This window comes from Polypterus senegalus, chromosome 14 (assembly GCF_016835505.1).
Source record: "Polypterus senegalus isolate Bchr_013 chromosome 14, ASM1683550v1, whole genome shotgun sequence".
Classification (NCBI taxonomy): domain Eukaryota; kingdom Metazoa; phylum Chordata; class Cladistia; order Polypteriformes; family Polypteridae; genus Polypterus; species Polypterus senegalus.
This window is the reverse complement of record NC_053167.1, coordinates 56,256,562-56,277,960: the sequence shown is the minus strand read 5'-3', so window position 1 is coordinate 56,277,960 and position 21,399 is coordinate 56,256,562. Positions and strand designations below refer to the sequence as shown.

Here is a 21,399-nt window from a genome sequence, read left to right as displayed (position 1 = left end):
GTACCACTTAGTTTTACAAAAAACTGTCATTGCATGATTGAAAACTTTCCTTAAAAGAAAAAATGTTTATGAAAACATTCAGCCTGTTTTTTATACCAGTCACAATTCAAAGATATTCATTTTGTATATTATATTCTGGCATCTTCCAATATAGGAAATACAAAATTTATTATACCTTCAGATTTAAGTGCAGGTTTTTATATTAATGACCATATTATTACAAACCCTTGAATTAGGCTGGATTGTCAGGCACTATTTATAGTTGTTTAGGTCACAGTTGCCAGATTACTTATTGAAAGTACATCTTTAATCCTGTCAGCAGTAAGACATAATGTATCTCTGGACTCAATGCTGGAACCAATTTGTTGGAAATACATTTTTAGCATGCATCTGACTGACAGACAATTGTGACATTGTGATGCTACAGTTATGTGATTACCTACTTCCTTACATGAAATGTAACAGAGGATAAGTGAAAACTGTTTATTCTTAAATTGGAAAGCAAAATCCCAATTCTGCCACAAAAGTACAGTAAACACAAATTGAATGGCATCAGATTTATTTTGGGTGAATCTATATGAAAACTGGGTGTAACCTTGACCAATGATTTAAACTTTCAATTAATCACGTTTAACCTGCTCCCTCCAGCTTGGAGATAATAAAAAAGTGAAAATGTTAAACTATACAGATTTAGATTTCTACGTACATACTGCATGGATTTGTGTACATTATTTTGATTCATTTTAAGTTGTATGTGTTACATAAGAATAAATTAAATCAGATTATCGAAAAATCAGCAATAATAAAATGAACCAACATTTATCAAAACACCTTCAGAATGGTTTACATAATTTTATTATTTATATACTGTATAAATTAGTGAGCATATTCATTCATTTCTTGGGCTTGTTGCAAAGCAGCACCACAAAAGATACTAAATAAACCATAAGATATTTCTCTATTATAAAAAAAAAATCCTGGAGAGAAACAGTAGGGTGATGAGACGTGATCTTCACGTTAAGATCACGGAAGACATTTTAAAGACCCGCAAGTCTAAAGAGATTGACCCAGGACCGTCTTGCAATGACGTAGAACATGAGAGATTCTTGCAAGACACGCCCTACTTACAACTAAATAAGAGCAGGGGCAGCAACACACTCAGTCGTGTTTTGGCTTTGAGCACACACAGATCCAGGGCTCTCAGCAAATATAAAGCGTATAAGGACAATACGTTATAAATGAAACATAGACGACTAAGCGAAGAAGAAAGCAGCGCGGAGAAAAGAGACTCAAAAGCATTGGAGAGACAAAAAAGAAAAAGAATAATCAAGGTGCAAATTCAGAAAATAAGGTAAGTAATTATCAGCCCGGAACAAGAGGAATTTGGAAAAAAAGCATGTCCAATCCGGACGTTGGCATTATTGTTTTAGTCTATGTTTCCTGCTAGTCCATTACATGTAAGCAACTTGTGTGAAAAGCCAATCCTGAATAGACACACTACACACAATACAAAATGTTTTTACTTAACACCAGAATACCTGAAGCCTAAGAAAAAACTTATAATCCTGGGCCACCTTAAATTTCTTCGCACTGCTCCATTAGTCTTTAGTTTTGTAAATGTGCATCAGCACAAGCAGCCTGCTATCCCATCCTCCCGCACACTGCCACAGCTCAACTTGGGCAAAACGTTCTCACAGCTCAAGGCTCTTTATCTGCGTGTGAGATGCCTGGAATTGCATAGGGTAATTAAGATATTATTTGGAGCACATGCATTTCATGTGTTTTCTGTATCTACAACGATCTATGTAAATGTAGGATGACATGAAATGCTAGGCAAGAAATTCTGAGCACATACCTAAAACAGAAACCTTTTTCATGTTATATAACTGATGACAAAATTTTGACATGAAGTGTATAATGTGTAAAGACTGAAGTCCAAATATCAAATAAAAACATTCACATACGTATAACAAAACAAGTGCGTTTTTATAAAAGGATATAACCGAAGAAAAAGAAATTGGGTTAGGGTACAACACATTTGATATGAGTCTGCAACAGCCAGTGTAAATGTATGGTACTTGTAAAGGGTATTTTTAATTCAGTTTTTTTCTATCAGTCACGTTTACTCTCCCCCTGATCTGACACTGCTGTTTTCAAATGAAGACGTACTATAACAGAGGTAACCCTTATGAGAATGAGGGTACTTGTGACAATGCGGGTTCGCTCCATGCTCCCATCTTGCGTTCGGGGAGCCCTAAACCGGTCATCGTCGGTAATCTTACCGATGAGTTCGGCAGGGAGGCATAATAATGGAGCAAATGGATGGTGTAATAGTGGAAAGTGCTTTTATTAAAATCAACAAAACAATCAAAACCAAAATGTCCAAATAAAGTGCAGCACATTCAAAAAGTCATTAAATAAATAATCCATAAAATAGGTGCAGAGTGGAGGTTAAAAAAATCAAATAAAATAGAAAAAAACAACAATCCTTTAAATTAAAACAAGGTTAAAACAATGTTGGAAGCAGTCTCTTTAAAAACAAGCTGGTGTCTTCTTTTATCTGGCGACTCCCCTGCTTCTCCCATCAGGCTTCTCAACAAGGGAGTCGCCCTTCCTGCAGCGGACCTTACTACTGTCCAGTTGCCTTTCGTTCCCTGGCTCCGTACGGCTACCTTACCGGACCGAGACTTGGGTTCCTCAACTGCCAGGTTGCTCACGCTGAGGCTCACCTTCCCAAGACTCCACGACTGCCGCTGTTTTCTCAGCCTTACGCGGCCAGCCGTCCTTCTTCCCTGGTCACTCCAGCTCCTTGTTCGCTAAGCTGGAGTGGCCGCTTCCTTCTGCCCCACCGAGTGTCGCCCAAACACCCCTGCTACTGCTCACTGTTCATCTAGCTATCTCTATCTCCTGCAACCTCCGGCTCTTTTTCTTTTACTCTCCCCTTAGCTGCCTCACGCTTGTATTTATGACGGGGACGTGATTCACCTGTGGCAATCAGCGGCTCCCGGGAACAATTACGGATGTGGACGACTCCTCACCTGTGCACTTAAATGAGACTCACCTGCACCGCAAATCACTCCAGGAACCACTTCAGCCACACATCACTAAGCCGCGAGTGCAGCGATTATTTAAAACTGGCCTTTTTGACAGGACCTGTGGACCCGCTATATCACAGTTCTGCATCGGAAAAAGAGAAAAGAAGCCCTCCCCGCAAGAAACATCAAGTCACACATAAGAACAACGCTGCTGCACTAAGTGTAAAGGTGAAAGATGGCACCATTTTGATGCAGCAAGAGGTCGGGAGTCATCCTGCCAGTGAATCTGCCACACTTACAGTGGTGTGAAAAACTATTTGCCCCCTTCCTGATTTCTTATTCTTTTGCATGTTTGTCACATAAAATGTTTCTGATCATCAAAAACATTTAATCATTAGTCAAATATAACACAAGCAAACACAAAATGCAGTTTTTAAATGATGGTTTTTGTTATTTATGGAGAAAAAAAAAATCCAAACCTACATGGCCCTGTGTGAAAAAGTAATTGCCCCCTGAACCTAATAACTGGTTGGGCCACCCTTAGCAGCAATAACTGCAAACAAGCGTTTGCGATAACTTGCAATGAGCCTTTTAGAGCGCTCTGGAGGAATTTTGGCCCACTCATCTTTGCAGAATTGTTGTAATTCAGCTTTATTTGAGGGTTTTCTAGCATGAACCGCCTTTTTAAGGTCATGCCATAGCATCTCAATTGGATTCAGGTCAGGACTTTGACTAGGCCACTCCAAAGTCTTCATTTTGTTTTTCTTCAGCCATTCAGAGGTGGATTTGCTGGTGTGTTTTGGGTCATTGTCCTGTTGCAGCACCCAAGATCGCTTCAGCTTGACTTGACGAACAGATGGCTGGACATTCTCCTTCAGGATTTTTGGTAGACAGTAGAATTCATGGTTCCATCAATCACAGCAAGCCTTCCAGGTCCTGAAGCAGCAAAACAACCCCAGACCATCACACTACCACCACCATATTTTACTGTTGGTATGATGTTCTTTTTCTGAAATGCTGTGTTCCTTTTACGCCAGATGTAATGGGACATTTGCCTTCCAAAAGTTCAACTTTTGTCTCATCAGTCCACAAGGTATTTTCCCAAAAGTTTTCGCAATCATTGAGATGTTTCTTAGCAAAATTGAGACGAGCCCTAATTTTCTTTTTGCTTAACAGTGGTTTGCGTCTTGGAAATCTGCCATGCAGGCCGTTTTGCCCAGTCTCTTTCTTATGGTGGAGTCGTGAACACTGACCTTAATTGAGGCAAGTGAGGCCTGCAGTTCTTTAGACGATGTCCTGGGGTCTTTTGTGACCTCTCGGATGAGTCGTCTCTGCGCTCTTGGGGTAATTTTGGTCGGCTGGCCACTCCTGGGAAGGTTCACCACTGTTCCATGTTTTTGCCATTTGTGGATAATGGCTCTCACTGTGGTTCGCTGGAGTCCCAAAGCTTTAGAAATGGCTTTATAACCTTTACCAGACTGATAGATCTCAATTACTTCTGTTCTCATTTGTTCCTGAATTTCTTTGGATCTTGGCATGATGTCTAGCTTTTGAGGTGCTTTTGGTCTACTTCTCTGTGTCAGGCAGCTCCTATTTAAGTGATTTCTTGATTGAAACAGGTGTGGCAGTAATCAGGCCTGGGGGTGGCTACGGAAATTGAACTCAGGTGTGATACACCACAGTTAGGTTATTTTTTAACAAGGGGGCAATTACTTTTTCACACAGGGCCATGTAGGTTTGGATTTTTTCTCCTAAATAATAAAACCATCATTTAAAAACTGCATTTTGTGTTTACTTGTGTTATATTTGACTAATGGTTAAATGTGTTTGATGATCAGAAACATTTTGTGTGACAAACATGCAAAAGAATAAGAAATCAGGAAGGGGGCAAATAGTTTTTCAAACCACTGTATGTCCTTCAATGAAACAGCAGGGCTTACAGAGCTCACCAAGGTATCGTGCAAAGTTTTGTTTATGATTGTGTTTTGTGATGGTCTTTATATAACAACATTTATATGTTAAAAGACAGATCGAATGTTATTTACCTATATTTATTTACTGAGTCTTGGTTCATTAACAAAATTGGATATCTTTACTAATCTACAGTTTCTACTACTACTCTGCTCAATATAAAAGTGTAGTGTGATGTTGATGATTAACTGTTTTTAAACTTTGAGTTTAAAAAATATTGTTGATAATACCAGTCTCCTAAATTTGTATTGGGACAATTTAATTGTCTTGTGGTATTGCAACACACAATGCTGACTTACTTTGGGACATATTTTTCATTTAAATAGTCATAGGAGGGTAGTCATTTTACATTCAGAAAACAAAAAAATGTTTTTAACTCAGCTTGGGAGAATTCTCAGCAAAAAAGTGACAGTTTGCTATAACCTGCACTATATTGTGCTGAAATAAAAAATCCACACATTTACAATGCACAACCACAAACAAACGAGCATGGACTGTGGCTGGACTGAAACAATTTAAAATACTGGCAACACTAGCAAGGAAAAACTGAGGAGTTGTGGTCAAAGGAAATCACAAACAAAAAGGTATGTGTACAATGACAGAACAAAACATGTTACAATAAACATGGCTGACAGCAAAGGCTTTTGGCAGTTAATTAGTTCATCCTTAGTGAGGGTAAACATTCTATCCAGAGGTAATATCACCAGCTGCACAGAAAAATAAAAGATGCAAGAGCTGAAATCATATGTCACCACTGTAAATAATGCCGTGTTCAAATATTATATGAATTTTTGGAGTTACCACTTCATTGTGTTCACAAAAATTTCTAGTCACCATTTTAGGATATTATTACTCAAGTCACAATTCTTTTTGAATTATTCAGTATTGATAAAAAGCAGACACATTATCACACACTCCAAATAAGATAGGACTACAGGGTTGATGATCTGGTTATTTTTTATTTTGAGCTATCACTTTGAAGGGTATTCAGATCAAATTTCCACACTGGAAACTTCATGTAGCAGCACATGAACACAGCCTAAACAACACAAGGACAATGGCTATTTAGACTACACTAATAACTGAAAAGTATATTACTTTGATGTACAACTATGTACATGAAGACTGGTAGGTGAAATCAACAGTATTACAAACACAATATTTTCAAGTCTGACAAACAACTAGCAGCTTTGCCAAGACATTATCTGATGCTGTATAGACATAAAGTCTAGTAGGCAGGGCTATGGAGTCGGTACATAAAACTTTTAACTTCAACTCCTCAATTTACAGTACCACCAACACAGATTCCTCTATTTGTAATTTAAGCTAAGATATAGTACAGGTCACATATTTGGGGACAACCAGAAATGTTAATTGATATCTTATAAAGATATTACAGGTAAAACTCCCAGGGACCTAAAAAATATTTTGGTGTAACGAAAATTTTGTTGTAATGAGATTCTGTATTTGTTACTATAGTGCTTTCTTTGACTTGTATCCAGGCATCTGCAATCATTTCAATAGCTTCTTTTGTGTTAATTTTAATCTCCTCCTGCCTACAAGTTATGCTGATGAGAATTTTTCTTAGCACTTCCTTGCGATAATACACTTTCAGGGTGTGAATGATGCCCAAATGCCCGCCCCCCCCCCACCATTCCTGAAGCACGATTGCAGCGTCTGTGGAAGATTGTTTGTCCGCTTCTGGGGCAGGGCAATAGAAGGCTCACAGAGCTGCAGTGAAGCGCCACAGAAGCAAATCATAAAAGATCGGGGTCGCGCTATAAGTCCCAGTCTTGCACCCCAAAACACAAGGCTTTGTCTCAGTACTTTAGCAAAATCAGAACAGGAATGGCAAACTTATTTATTGTAGAGTGATCTGCCACTCTGCTATACACAGTCACAGCAGTCAGGCAGGGTCGTGGCCAGGTCAGTGATCAAGTAATCCTGTTATCTGCATTTAAAATTTATGTGCTCCTAACCTTGCATCACCCCTCGAGATCTTTTCTGTTTACTTGTGATATTTTCTGTTTACTTTGGCAGAGAGACGCAGCATATCTGTGAGCCTGCTATTGCCCCGTACAGACACGGAGGTCGCACTTCGGGACGCTTTTCAGCTTGCTGTCTAGTTGGGAGGAGGTCCCAAGAGAGTTTACAAACCTCACATTTTCTTGAATGAGTGCCACAGTAATAGGAATGTTTCTTGAACGAGCATCACTGAACCACATAAAAACGGCTTTTTCGATGTCTTCAAATGCAGCAGTTCACATACGTTTGCAACCCGAGATTTTCCTACTTTTTTTGCTCTGTCTTTCAAGAAACTTGACAGTGTCGATGGCAAAATTCCAAATTCACTGGCAACGTCTTTTTTCCGCAATCAAGAGCTGCAAAAAGTTAAAGATTTGTTTTTTTCTAATATGAACTGTTATCATTTTTTTGTGTCTGCCGTTTCTATAGGGGGATGACAAAGAGTTAAATTCCAATGGATGTTTTTCAAATGTTGACGAGCCATAAGCAAAATGTATCACTGAAAACCAAAGGAAACAAAAAAGGCAAAAAAAAAAAAAAAAACATAGTACAAGGAAAGTTCAAAGAAAGAAAAAAAAATTACAGTATTTCTGTTTGGGGATCATTGTGCACAACTGAGCTGCGGCAACAGAACTAGCTGCTCTGTGGATGATTCATTCAGGCATTTCAAGGTCTTTTGTGCACTTCGTTGTAATGAAAATATCTGCTGAATGTACTTTGCAGTAACCAGATTTCTATAGACTCATGTCATATGGGAAAGCTCTGGGGACCATAAAAATACTTCGTTGTAATGAAAATTTCATTGTAAAGGTATTCGTTGAAATGTAATTTTATGTGTATTAAAATGATTTTAAAAATATAGCCAAGGCACTACTAGTATGTATATTGGCTATTGCAGCTTCAAATGACTGATTTTTAATTTATTATTCACATATGGCTGCAAAGGCTCAATTTCAGCAGAATTCAGCAGTGTTAGCCATTGTGAATGTATTGAGAAGTCAAGCAAAAATGACTTATTGGCTAACTAAAAAGATTACAATATGCAAGCTTTTGACGCAACCTTCTTGCCCGAGTTTATCCTTGCATTATTTTCTGGGTTATTAAGAAGGGAATCACAATTTAATCAGTACCAAATATTGACCAAATAGACTACTTATGAGAAAATGTGAGCAAAATTTGCATCCATCATACAAACTCATCACACACACTGTCAGGGTATATTAAGAGAACGAATTAAAACAATTACTTGCATGTAAAATAAAGTGTTGCACAATGAGGGAAATGCCTAAAATTATATTCTAATCATAACTTGTTTTATGCTAGTAAAACAATAAACATAGCACCACCCTAACAGCTACTAAGTATGTATATTTGTTTTCAGTATTGTTCAGCATGTTTTATATTATTGTTTTTGAATGATAATAGTGCACAGGTGAAAAATCCGCATGTCACGAAATTATTTGGTGTACTATAATTAAATGCTGTATAAACACTTAAATAGCAATACTAAGAATACAATGAAAAAATACCTTCCATCGTTTGTCTGGACGTGCTTTTGGAATGAACCTTCCATCAAACATATGAGAGAATGGACCATGGCCTATCACAATAAAAAAAAAAACACAGCAAAAAAAACTTTGTTAGATACTTGATAATAAAATGCACATTATGAACCTGTTTAAAAATTACTAATACCATTCACTGTAAAAGTTAAAACTGTGGTGTAAATACTATACTGTAAATAGCGTTTCCTCTTTATAGGCACGCAGTACAATAGCTGTGCTGGCAGAAATAAAATTTACATTTACTTATCTGGCTGATGCCTTTATCCAAGGCGACATATTTGATATGCAATTGGTTAAACCTCTTTAGTGTTTTTAATTGGAGCACAGGCAGGTGAAGTGATTTGCTCATGGTCACACAGTGTCACTAGCAGAATTTCAACCACTACGCCACATTGCCTGCCACCACTACTAACCTCATAATTAGTGGTTATTTCTGTACAAGCCTGGTGTCACAAGACAACATATTCTTGTTTTGCATGCTAGTAAAATCATTCAGTGGAATTTTCTACTGCATACTGACATGCTTACAGTCAAAAGAGATATTCTTGAAACTACAGCCCGACTGATTAGTTATGTACAAGATCAGATCAGCCGATAATTTAATTGGCATTGGCAGAAGTGACACTGATCATGGGCGAATCAGGTGCCAGCATTTTGAGTGAAGGAGTTCTTCAACATGCGCTTTGGTGCACACACAAACAGTGAGATCCCTAAAGTGGAGGTAAGTATAGTTGAGAAAACTCCTGATTTCACAAAGTAGGAAAGCCTTAGTTGTTTTTAGGGAATAATATACACATCGTCTACACATCATGCACAATTTCAGTGTCAAAAGATTGTTTTCTAAGCTTAACTAGAATCTGTTTCACCATAGCCAGCAAATGTTCAGGGCTTTTGTCTTTTTTTTTTACACAACAGTAAACCTACTCTTCCATTTCAAAAGTAATTATGCCATAGACAGTGAACATAAATGCTTAGACTATGCCTTTGAGTTTGTTCTTTGCATTAACAAAAGGACATATTTGAACGTAGTCCAGCGGCTGCAGCCTCTGTTGGCTTATCCTGAAAGGTTTTGTAAAAGAACTGAATGGGCTGCCCTCATTGTTTTTGTAAAAATTGAAAACAATGTTGCAAGTACAGCACGTTACCTTTAACTGCTATTTTGTTTACATGGCAAATTTACAATATGTCACAGTAGATAAACGTTAGAATTATGAACTTCAGAAAGGCAGCTGTCCAAAGTATAAACAACTCAGTAGCTGCACAGACTATACCCTGCTATTCTGATAAGTAAATACTCAAATTTATTCAAACATAGGTTAAAAGTTCTAAGTGCTACTACAGGTACGTATGTACTCAACATGAATTTGAATGTTTCATTATTGTAATAATTTTGCTTTTTTGCCTGTCATGCATCTGGCAAAGAATGAAGCATTAATGACGTGTGCACTGCACAGCTTTCAGTTGAAAAACACTACCCATCACAAAAACGTGATTTTCTTGCATGGAAAGAAACGCGATAAAAAAGAAACATGGACCTGGGATACTCCACATGCCTGTATGGACTTGTGAAACTCGTACAAAATTTAAAATCAGTATTTTTAATTACTAAAGTAGTCCTAAGCAGGCTTACTGAGGTGAAAGCCTTAGTGACATTGGAAAAGCACAGTAGAATCTTGTCTTAGACAAGGGATATGTTTTTAGGCATCAGTGGAAAACACCTGTAGTGAAATAGCCCTAGCCCACTTCTTGAATTGTGAATAAATTATCTTGGCTTGGTTTTGCTAATGCCTCCAAATATGTAAAGTATGCATAAATATAAAAAGCTGCAAATACAAACGTACATAAATAGGCCTTTAATACAGCCAAACTATATAGAGTATTATTTTTATGTATTTTTGCTGAACATGCATGAGTTTATGGCAGAGGCAGACATAGCACCTTGTCTAACTTAAGTACAGCCACAGTATAACTTCAATGCCTTGTATAACTTCAGTACAGCCAGATTTCAAACAGAATGGAGTTTCACAAACATTGTAGCTATCTATACAAGCGTCATACATGAGACAACACATGTGTCAAATAGGACAGATCAATAGTACGGGACCTGTACGTCTCACTCCTTGTGCTGGTGGAGATTTAGCAAGAGTCTTGACATTCTTTGCACCATTATGAGTGTGCAAGAGGAGGAAGCACACATTCTTCCCTTCCTGAATGTTTGGGGAAGTGACAGATTGGGAAGGAACATTTTTTGCTTCTTACTCACTCTCACCCACAGTGGCGGCAAGAGTACAGAGGGCATGTGTCTTGCACCATGCAAGTGTGAAAGAGTGAGAGTATGACAGTCACAGACATCATTTTTACTCAAGCACAGGTGAATGAGACACACTGAGTATATGACAGACCCTTTTGTTGTCATATTAAAAAAGAGTGTGTCACTATGCAAGCTGCAAATTTTAGTTTTTGCATTTTCTTCCTTTTTATATTCTGTTGACAATGTCATTTGCATACTCTTCCTCATCTTAAGATGAGGTTTTACTAAATTATAATTTTATTCCAGGTGTTAAGCACACTACTTTAAAGCCCTTTTATTCTCCTTGTAAATCTGTATAATTTCACCTAATAATTGGCATGTTTCTTAATAATTGGCACATAAAGTCTCCTGTGGCTTAAATTAACCTACCTGTAGAATGCAAGAGAATCACTGTTAGCTCCTTGTCCCACATTTGAAGCAGTGCTTAGAATTTGCTAAAAAAATGCATGACACTTATAAGAGCTCAACTAAAGCGAAAATGGCCTTTCACTTACATACAAAATATTATACAAAGAAGTGTACCTAAATCATGACAAAGTCCGGCAATTTGTACACAAAGAACATCTCTCTCATCAATCTGCAGTTCTGGCTGCCTTTCACGAAGAACTCCTACGAGCCTCCCTGCCAAGTAACCAACTCTAAAAAAGATAAGAAAAAAAGCATTACTCCAAGGAGATAAAAAAAATATTTGTAGTGGATAATGCCTTCTCTCTGCTTTTCCACACTGAAAAAACGTGTACTCAGAACACCACATAGAAATGTAACTCAATAAGGCAACTTTCCAAGCCTAAGAATATTATTTGAATACTTACCCAATTGAATGCTCAAATCTGTTGTGGGATGCTCCCGGGAAAACAAAGTATGTTCCTCCAAGCTGTTTGATGTAACGTAGCCGCTGAAACTGGGGAGTGTCAATGATTCTGATCAATAAAGGATGCAGTTCAATGTGACCATGAATGGGATCGTTGAATACCTACAAGTCAAAGATGAACCATCAGAGACAAGTATACAGCCTAGCAGCATTCTAGGAACATTTTGATCAGCAAAATAAATTGTCTATTACACCAACAGGACAAAAGCTTCAAGTAGTATTTACTGATATCTGGCTAGTGCAGCTGGCATGAATATACAATGAAAGACTAACATAAAATAAAGGTCAAGCAGGTATGATGAGGTCAAAGGAAGCAATGAGGATCTTTCAGAATTGTTTGCCTTTCCTTTTACCTTGTATATGCATTTTTGTGAGGAAATGCTGAGATGAGGATTGCTGAACCCTGCCCAAATAGTAACCACTATATTCTACTAAAATAAAGTTTACAATTAAGAAAAAATCTTCACAATGAGCAAGACAGTGTAGGATCTGCACTTTTAAATGCTAAATGTTTTGCAAGTCACTTCGACATCTTGGCCATCATACAGATATCTATTGACCCATTTTCTGACTTACTTTATCTAGCACATGCTTGTAAAGCATTGGTATGTGTTCTTACTACACCAGCAGCAAAGTGGAAACCATCCCTGATCAGGCACGGTCAAGCAGTATTTACTTCCACTGACTATGAAAGAAAACCAGTGACTGTAAACAAAACCCACTTTATTCTTTCCCCCTTTGTAGGAAAATGTCAACTGCATACACAATACCACTAATAAAAGATTAACAGTCATACATACAGTCATATGAAAAAGTTTGGGAACCCCTCTCAGCCTGCATAATAATTTACTCTACTTTCAACAAAAAAGATAACAGTGGTATGTCTTTCATTTCCTACAAACATCTGAGTACTGGGGTGTTTTCCGAACAAAGATTTTGAGTGAAGTAGTATTTAGTTGTATGAAATGAAATTAAATGTGAAAAACTGGCTGTGCAAAAAAATGTGGGTCCCCTTGTAATTTTACTGATTTTAATGTATGTAACTGCTCAATACTGATTACTTGCAACACCAAATTGGTTGGATTAGCTCGTTAAACTTCATAGACAGGTGTGTCCAATCCTGAGAAAAGGTATTTAAGATGGTCAACTGCAAGTTGTGCTTCCCTTTGACTCTCCTCTGAAGAGTGACAGCATGGGATCCTCCAAGCAACTCTCAAAAGATCTGAAAACAAAGATTGTTCAGTATCATGGTTTAGGGGAAGGCTACAAAAAGCTATCTCAGAGGTTCAAACTGTCAGTTTCAACTGTAAAGAATGTAATCAGGAAATGGAAGGCCACAGGCACAGTTGCTGTTAAACCCAGCAGGTCTGGCAGGCCAAGAAAAATACAAGAGTGGAATATGTGCAGGATTGTAAGAATGGTTACAGACAACCCACAGATCACCTCTAAAGACCTGCAAGAACATCTTGCTGCAGATGGTGTATCTGTACATCGTTCTACAATTCAGTGCAATTTCCACAAAGAACATCTGTATGGCACGGTGATGATAATGAAGCCCTTTCTGCACTCGCACCACAAACAGAGTCGCTTGTTGTATGCAAATGTTAATTTAGACAAGCCAGATTCATTTGGGAACACAGTGCTTTGAACTGATGAGACAAAAATTGAGTGATTTGGTCATAAGAAAAAGCTCTTTGCATGGCAGAAGAACAACACCGCATTCCAAGAAAAACACCTGTTACCTACTGTCAAATTTGGTGGAGGTTCCATCATGCTGTGGGGCTGTGTGGCTAGTTCAGGGACTGGGGCCCTTGTTAAAGTCAAGTGTCGGATGAGTTCAACCCAATATCAATAAATTCTTCAGGATAATGTTCAAGCATTAGTCACAAAGTTGAAGTTACGCAGGGGTTGGATATTTCAACAAGTCAATGACCCAAAACACAGTTCAAAAGCTACAAAGGCATTCATGCAGAGGGAGAAGTACAATGTTCTGGAATGGCCGTCACAGTCCCCTGACTTGAATATCATCAAAAATCTATGGGATGATTTGAAGCAGGCTGTCCATGATCAGCAGCATTTAATTTAACTGAAATGGAGAGATTTTGTATGGAAGAATAGTCAGAAATACCTCCATCCAGAATCCAGACACTCAAAGGCTATAGGAGGCGTCTACAGGCTGTTAGATTTGCAAAAGGAGGCTCAACTAAGTATTGATGTCATATCTCTGTTGGGGTGCCAAAGTTTATGCACCTGTCTAATTTTGTTATGATGAATATTGCATATTTTCTGTTAATCCAATAAACTTCCCGTGGCCTGGAACTCCTGCAGATTTTATTTTTTCTCTCCAGCCATCTGGAGTTTTTTTTTTTTGTTGTTTCTGTCCTCCCTGGCCATCAGACCTTCCTCTTATTCTATGTCAATTAGTGTTGTCTTATTCTAATTCTTACTTTGTCTTTTATTTCTCTTTTCTTCATCACGTAAAGAACTTTCAGCTTCATTATTTGTATGAAAATGTGTTATATAAATAAATGTTGTTGTTGCTAATGTCACTGCTAAATTACTACTGTTTCCATAAGGCACGTCATATTAAAAGAAAGTTGCTACTTTGAAAGCTCAGCCAATGATAAACAAAAATCCAAAGAATTAAGAGGGGTTCCCAAACTTTTTCATATGACTGTAGACCTTGAATGATTATCTGCTGGACAGTACTAATGCTTATATAAACACTCTGTTAACACTAGGCAAATAAAGCATATTTTCTGTCTAAACATGTGGTTAAATTTAGGGGTATATTCGGAAAAAAAAAAAAAAATCAGGTCTTCCATTTTACACGTTTTGTAAAGAAAAGCACTTTGACATTTTAGAACACTGAAATACAAGTTTCCATGATTTCCTATTGTTCTGCTTGTACTTACAAAGCTGGCATAAATTTTAAATAATAGCAAAACAGAAATGAAATCACTGCTGACTTGGAATCGAATTTAATTAATCGTAATATTATCTTCTGGAGTACCTGCATATATGCTGTACATGTATGAAATCATGGACTCCAATAAGTACTGCGAACCTGAAGTAGAGAAAGTGAAATTATTTTCAGCTTCTCTCTGTAATATTTTTGACATGAAGATGATAATTTCAAGCTCTGAACAAACAAAGAATACTTTCACCCATTTATTTTACTATAATGAAAATAATACAGAAAACTTACATTCCATTATTGTCTATCCCTAAACTTAACCAGAAATTAACTTACAATCAGTTTCAACACAAAATGCTACTGATAACTGTAAGAGAAAGGTTGGGGAACTATACGACTGAGGAGGACAAAGCCAGGCAAACAAATGGGACAACACATAATAAAGAGAATCGTCCCAAAAAATGCTAAGAGAAAGCAGCAGGTATTTTGTGGTACCTGTTCAAATGTTCTGTTTGTGATAATGGGGGGGCTTTGGAAAGACCCAGTCAAAGAAAAACTGAAATTTCATTACGATGTCATGGAAAGAACTAAACCAAGGCGTTCATACTGTAAAATACAACAAGTCTATTTTGATGCATACCTTGAAGATGAAGTGGGACAAAATTTCTGCATGAAACTAGGATTGAATTAATTCTACTGGGCACGCCATACTATACCTTTTGCTGGTAAATGTGGCGTAACCAGTTGCTAAACCCAAAATGAAAATGACTGTCTCCAAAAGAAAGACATACAATATCTAGTATCTCTTATTGAATGAAAGAACACAACTCTTACACAACTGTTACACTCCAGGTCTTTCTTAAATTACTATGAATGGAATAAAAACAGAAAAAAAATAATCAGATGTTTGTCTTTTTTTTTTCCCTTACCTTCATTTTATCAGACAGAGTCTGACACTGTAGCTGACGAAAGAGATGAACAAGCTCTAAACGGGGACCAAGTGGGCTAACCAAAAAAAAAAAAAATAATAAATTAAGCAATGGAGGGGACAATTAAAAAATCTGGTCTAACATTATTTTGCTATTTTTTAATGTAAGGGGTAGTTAAACCATGACCTGTATTATGAAGTAATTTTCAATTGTGAACTCCATTATGCTAGTAATTTTATTAATACAGAGCAATGCAACAGTTGATTATATACAGTGTGAGTTAAAATGATGTTAACATTAATGGTACTGCTATGTATATACTTATATACAATTTTTGTGGACAATTTATGTGCCACATATGGTAAATGTGTTGAACATGATGGCGAACAGGTTGAGACATTCCTGTAAATCATCTTGCACGTATGAAGTATGTTTTGTGAATAAATTGTTTCCGCCATTCAAATGTTAACATAATTTTGACTCACCCTGTACTACCGATCAGACAACTATCATAGATTACCGGTCTCATTTCTCACATTAAATCATTCTTTATTCAAAACTAGGTTCCAAAGCAAAAGTTTCAACTCAACAAATTTTATTTCCTGATTATAGTCATGGTAGCAGTGGCAGTAGTAATAGTAGTTCAAAGACTACTTAAAAATTATAGTTGGCTATAAGTATTGTTATTTAAGAGGGCACAGTGAAAGCACATACATACTATGGACTGTATACTGCAATTGTGCTTACATTTATCAATGACTTACCACTGCAGTTAACATCTGACCTGTGACTAAGCAAATTCTAATCAAAACAATAGATGCAGAATAAAACAAAGAAGATAAAGACTCAAGAAAACCAACCAGATCATAATTAAATAATATAAAAACATTGAAGAGGCAAATAATAAGTGTAACAGTAATCTAACACCTGGTCCTTATATAACAAAACTAACAAGAAGCCTATAAAAGTTAAGGACTAGAAGTTGACTTCACTTCATATAATCCTGGCTCCTGTTACCAGGGATGACTGATAATTCAGCTAGCCCAGGCACTGTTCTTCCTCTCTAAAAGAAGCACACAACCAGCCCAATGGCAGGGCAGGTCACACACCTCTGCTACACTACTCACTGGTAACACTGCTTAAGTTACTTAGTAGCCTTATCTCTGCCAAAACTACCTTTACCTTTTGTCAGTTTTATCCCCTACCTCTTATTCTGACTACCTGTATGTTATTTAATTCTTGAGTATTCCCCCTCACTGTCATGTAGCTCTTTGTAATATCAACCACCACTGGACACATGACCTCCAGTTAAGCTATCATAGCCACCAAGTATGAAAATGCACACGACAAAGCTCAAAACAATATATATTGCCAATGTACTTTTGTTAATAAATGTATAGAGAAAGGGTAGCTGCTAGATAAGTGGAAGCAGTGTAAAAAAATACACACAACTTATAAATTGTATTAGAATTAATGTTTCTGTTTCCATTTCCCTTTCATCCTATAAATTAATATTACAAACCTGTTTAGTCTGTTATTCCAGCATGGCAATATGGGGTGGTGGAAAGCCGTTGCCTATGCCAGCTGCATCCAACATAAAGCAGGAATGAACCTATGAGCAAACCTATTAGGATGGACCGAGCTGCTCAATCATTTCTCAGAACAATACACTTTAACAGTGCTGTAGATTCTATGAAAACAGGAGTTAACGGATATCTTCTTAATTTGTACTAGGTCTGGTACACTGGTTTAAAATTTTCTTTTTTTCAATCCCTTAACACACACATTTTTAAGAGCGTTCCATAATAACGTTCTTTAATAAAAAAACAAAAGATCCTAGATAACTCTGAACCATAAAAGTAAATAATGACAGCATTACAAATTTTAAAATAGGTCCTTCGAAATGATTAGCAATAAAAAAAAAATGTAATTAATTCTTTTCTTTAGCTGTCACTATAGGTACACTATCTGGACTTCTGCATATTATATGATGCTTTATGTTGGGTGGGCAAGCAAGTAGGAATTTGACTGTAGTTTGTACAGAGGGGACTGGGTGGTCTCGTGGCCTGGAACCCCTGCAGATTTTTTTTTTCTCCAGCCGTCTGGAGTTTTTTTTTTTTCTGTCCTCCTGGCCATCGGACCTTACTCTTTTTCTATGTTAACTAATGTTGTCTTATTTTAATTTCTTATTTTGTCTTTTATTTTTCTTCATTATGTAAAGCACTTTGAGCTACTTTTTTGTATGAAAATGTGCTATATAAATAAATGTTGTTGTTGTACCCATGACAAAACTCCTAATACAACTACCCTTTCCATAAAAGTGACTGGCCTGGTTTTTTCACTTTGATAATTAAAATTTCACTCATATTTAGTTTTCAAATTTGAGGTTAACTTGGGCACATGAAACAAAATAAGTGCATACACAAATCTAAATATACAAGGTGAAATGAACAATGGGTACTAACAGAAATAAATATATTCCCAAATATGGAAAAAAAAACTATTAATTATTTCAATAAGCATTTCTTTATATTTTGCTTATTGTAGAGGCAAAGACAATTTGCAACTTAAAAAACCAAAGATGACTTAAAACCATGTCTGTTAATAAATGCCAGTTACAGTCAAGCAGATAAAGGTAAGTAGTTTCCATGGCTACCAGCACACAAACTGCCCTGAATAAATGGCCCGCTGCCTGTCTTTGTGTTTGCAAGTTGACTGCTCAGGGCAGGTTCTACAGCATGTGTGCTGGTAGCCATGACCAGTCAACTGCCAGACACAAAGCATACATTTGTGTCCATATTTTAAGACACACAACCCGGTATAATTTTAGGATGTTTTGGCATTTAGGAACAATATTACATAATGCAATATTAATTTCTGTAAGAAAAGCTGCATTCATTTTAAGAACTCATTCTCTAGAAATAAAACAAGGTAACTACTTAATTAGTACCTATGAATGACAACTTTGCAGATATCTTTACTCCCGTCTGCCACCCCCATGCAAATTTTAGACATGGCAAACAAAAAAAAAACGGTTTCTCACCCAATTCCAATTTTCTCCAGCTCAGCCTCAGAAATGTAGGGGAGGCCAATGCCTGTGATCTCTGCCTCTGTAAATAACACATTGCAGTCAACAGAAATCCTCAGCTTCATTTCAGAAAGCATCTTTCACAAATATTTTTATCTGACATACTACTTATTTGTGCATTTAACACAAAAATAAATTAAGTCTGAGTAACCTACATACATGAATTCCACTGCCCAATTTTACTTTTAATCAATATCACAAAAAAAAAAAAAAGTACTGAGGATGTTTATCCAGAATGTCTCATGAAAATGCAAGAAATCTGACATAATATATGCACAAATAAAACAAATGCTTTCTGGTCAAACTCAATTTGGTGTGTTGCAATCTGTAAATCTGTGACTACCCTCTTTTACATGAAATTTATCACTTGTGTGACGCTTTTCATATTGATTACGATGTCCAAGGGACAGTCTTTAAAGTCACGGGATAAAGCAGACATTTGGGAAAAATATGTCCGCTTGGGAACAATAAACTCAAGTCTAACATTTCTTCAACATGCAGGCTGCCTTAAATACTATTTGCAAAGCGTTCCATAAATATTTTTTATTAATCACTTTGAATTTGAATGATTTTACCTAATCTGCTTGGTCAAAGAGAGTTTTGACTTGAACTGGGTTAAAAGTGTGATTTTTGTTTAGCCAAGACAAAAAGTATAACACAGTTATCTATGTGGCCCACCAATTACCAGTTTCACAGAGTATTACCATAACTAAAGGCTTGTAAACATTCCCTCTGGTTCTTCAATTGGTTTGAATAGTGTATGGTCACACTGTTGAGTGTATTGCATGTCGCAGTTTAGTTTCTTTGTGGATTTTCCATCAAGTACTTCTTTTTTCTACTTTCACATCCTAAAGATGTGTATGGTTGCTGCTCCACCCTGAATTAAGGTTACACAATATTACATTATATATAAAAGTAATGTTTACATAGTACATATTTTAAAAATATATATTAATATTTACTGCGGTTGGTTGGCACCCTGCCCAGGATTGGTTCCTGCCTTGTGCCCTGTGTTGGCTGGGATTGGCTCCAGCAGACCCCCGTGACCCTGTATTCGGATTCAGCGGGTTAGAAAATGGATGGATGGATATTAATATTTAATTCTGAATGCATGCAGCACAGTCTCTCGACACTTTCAAACCTGGCACGTTTTCCATTTTTCTTGCTAAGGCAAATTCAGATTTGCTGAAGATGTTCTAAAGGTGTCTAAGTGTGAACAGACACTGCATTTCTTCCATTGGCTCTTCTCCAACAGGTGTTTCCAACTGTGATTGTGTTCTTTTGAGTCATCACTGTGGGTGGCGGCACTTTGGTTCATACTTTTTGAGGTTTCACGAAAGACACTTAAGGATATCATGCGATAAACCTCAAATGGTATTTTCCAGTGCATGTTAACTGCCGTACTTTATTTTGTTTGATGCTTAAAACTCATGTTTACCTCATTCCTATCAGTACGTTAACCGACAACTCTGATTGATTTGTCTATTACTTTTAATAACAGTAGTTACACTGTATACATTGATTCATCGGTGTATGTATGCGGAACATAAAATATTCTATATGCTATATAGAATTATGATAACCATTGTTACACGGATTCAAAATATGTATTATAATTTCGGGTTATTGTGGCTTTGAATTTAAGGGTTGATCTTTTAGGAAAAGAGAGGTATAAAACGATTAAACTGCACTTATACAGTCTTGTGCTATAAAGGCGCGACATATTAACTGAAGGCACATGTGTAAAAAAATGCACAGACAGAACGAGTCTTCCCTACTGCACGAAGTGCTGAATGATATTCATAACAATATGGCCTTACGCTTTACTTCCCTGGGTAACGTAACTGCAAGGAGGCAGCCGATCAGAACTGTTGACTTGCCAGCTCGTGCGCTGTCACTCCGCCGGCTTACCTCTAAAGGCCTGCTCCCAGCGCTGCATGCCCGATAGGCGTAAAAAGCTGCACACATCCTCCACCGACCAACGCTGCCATCCCGCTGCAAGACCAACAGCTGTCGATACTTTTTTTTCTGGTGTCCGAAGCGAGCTTGCCACATCTTCAGTTCTTGCACGCTTGTAACTTTTTGAATAACTCATTATGCGTTTCGTAAACATTAACTTAATCCAAAGATGATAAAAGAAAAATACATCCAAATTATCAGGAGCAGCCTTCCGATGCCAAACCCGCCTGGTTTCCTCGGTTTAATAAAACCGCCTCAAAAGAGCAGCACCACCTTCCCTGGTCTATGACGTCATCGTCTAAGCAAACAGTTACCGTATAATCGTTATAAAAAACGCACACTCTTTTTAAACCATGGTCACATTTGTTTACACTAGAATTCCACCCAGTGTTCCTAGAGAATATACTGTACATGCTAGAGCTGGATCGGAAAAACAGAGACTGTGGGATTTTCGTCGCATTTTGTCATAGTCATCTACGTTGGCATTGTTGGTCTACCGATGGTGTGGCTCCGTGTAGTTCGTTAAGAGATGGATAAACCGGAATTTGGCCATTTCTCCATTGCCAAGTGATCTTAATATATTTTAGGCGTTTCATTGTATTTACTGATATTTGTACCTCTGAATGAGTGTAGTAGGCTAAGGTAAATGGGCTATATGACATTAATTTAAAACGAATTATATTTGAGGTGTTGTAAGGACGAAAATTCATTCGAGACGGTACTAACAT

General features: G+C 37.1%; 1 protein-coding gene across 2 annotated transcripts in view; it reads right to left on the bottom strand.

Annotated features, from left to right (window-relative positions):
* The window catches only part of samhd1 (SAM domain and HD domain 1), a 57,899-nt gene extending 37,000 nt beyond the window's left edge, over window positions 1–20,899 (bottom strand). Inside the window, exons 1-6 of one of the 2 annotated variants that reach the window (XM_039735440.1) lie at window positions 20,624–20,899; window positions 18,668–18,734; window positions 15,625–15,700; window positions 11,720–11,880; window positions 11,430–11,545; window positions 8,561–8,631 (exon numbers count right to left, since the gene is read on the bottom strand). In XM_039735440.1, the coding sequence (XP_039591374.1) occupies window positions 8,561–8,631; window positions 11,430–11,545; window positions 11,720–11,880; window positions 15,625–15,700; window positions 18,668–18,734; window positions 20,624–20,825 (693 nt within the window). In that variant the 5' untranslated portion in view covers window positions 20,826–20,899. Of the gene's footprint in view, window positions 1–8,560; window positions 8,632–11,429; window positions 11,546–11,719; window positions 11,881–14,791; window positions 14,814–15,624; window positions 15,701–18,667; window positions 18,735–20,623 lie in introns of those variants that run through there. The other variant, XM_039735441.1, reaches the window with a different exon arrangement.
* Window positions 20,900–21,399: the final 500 nt, after the last annotated feature.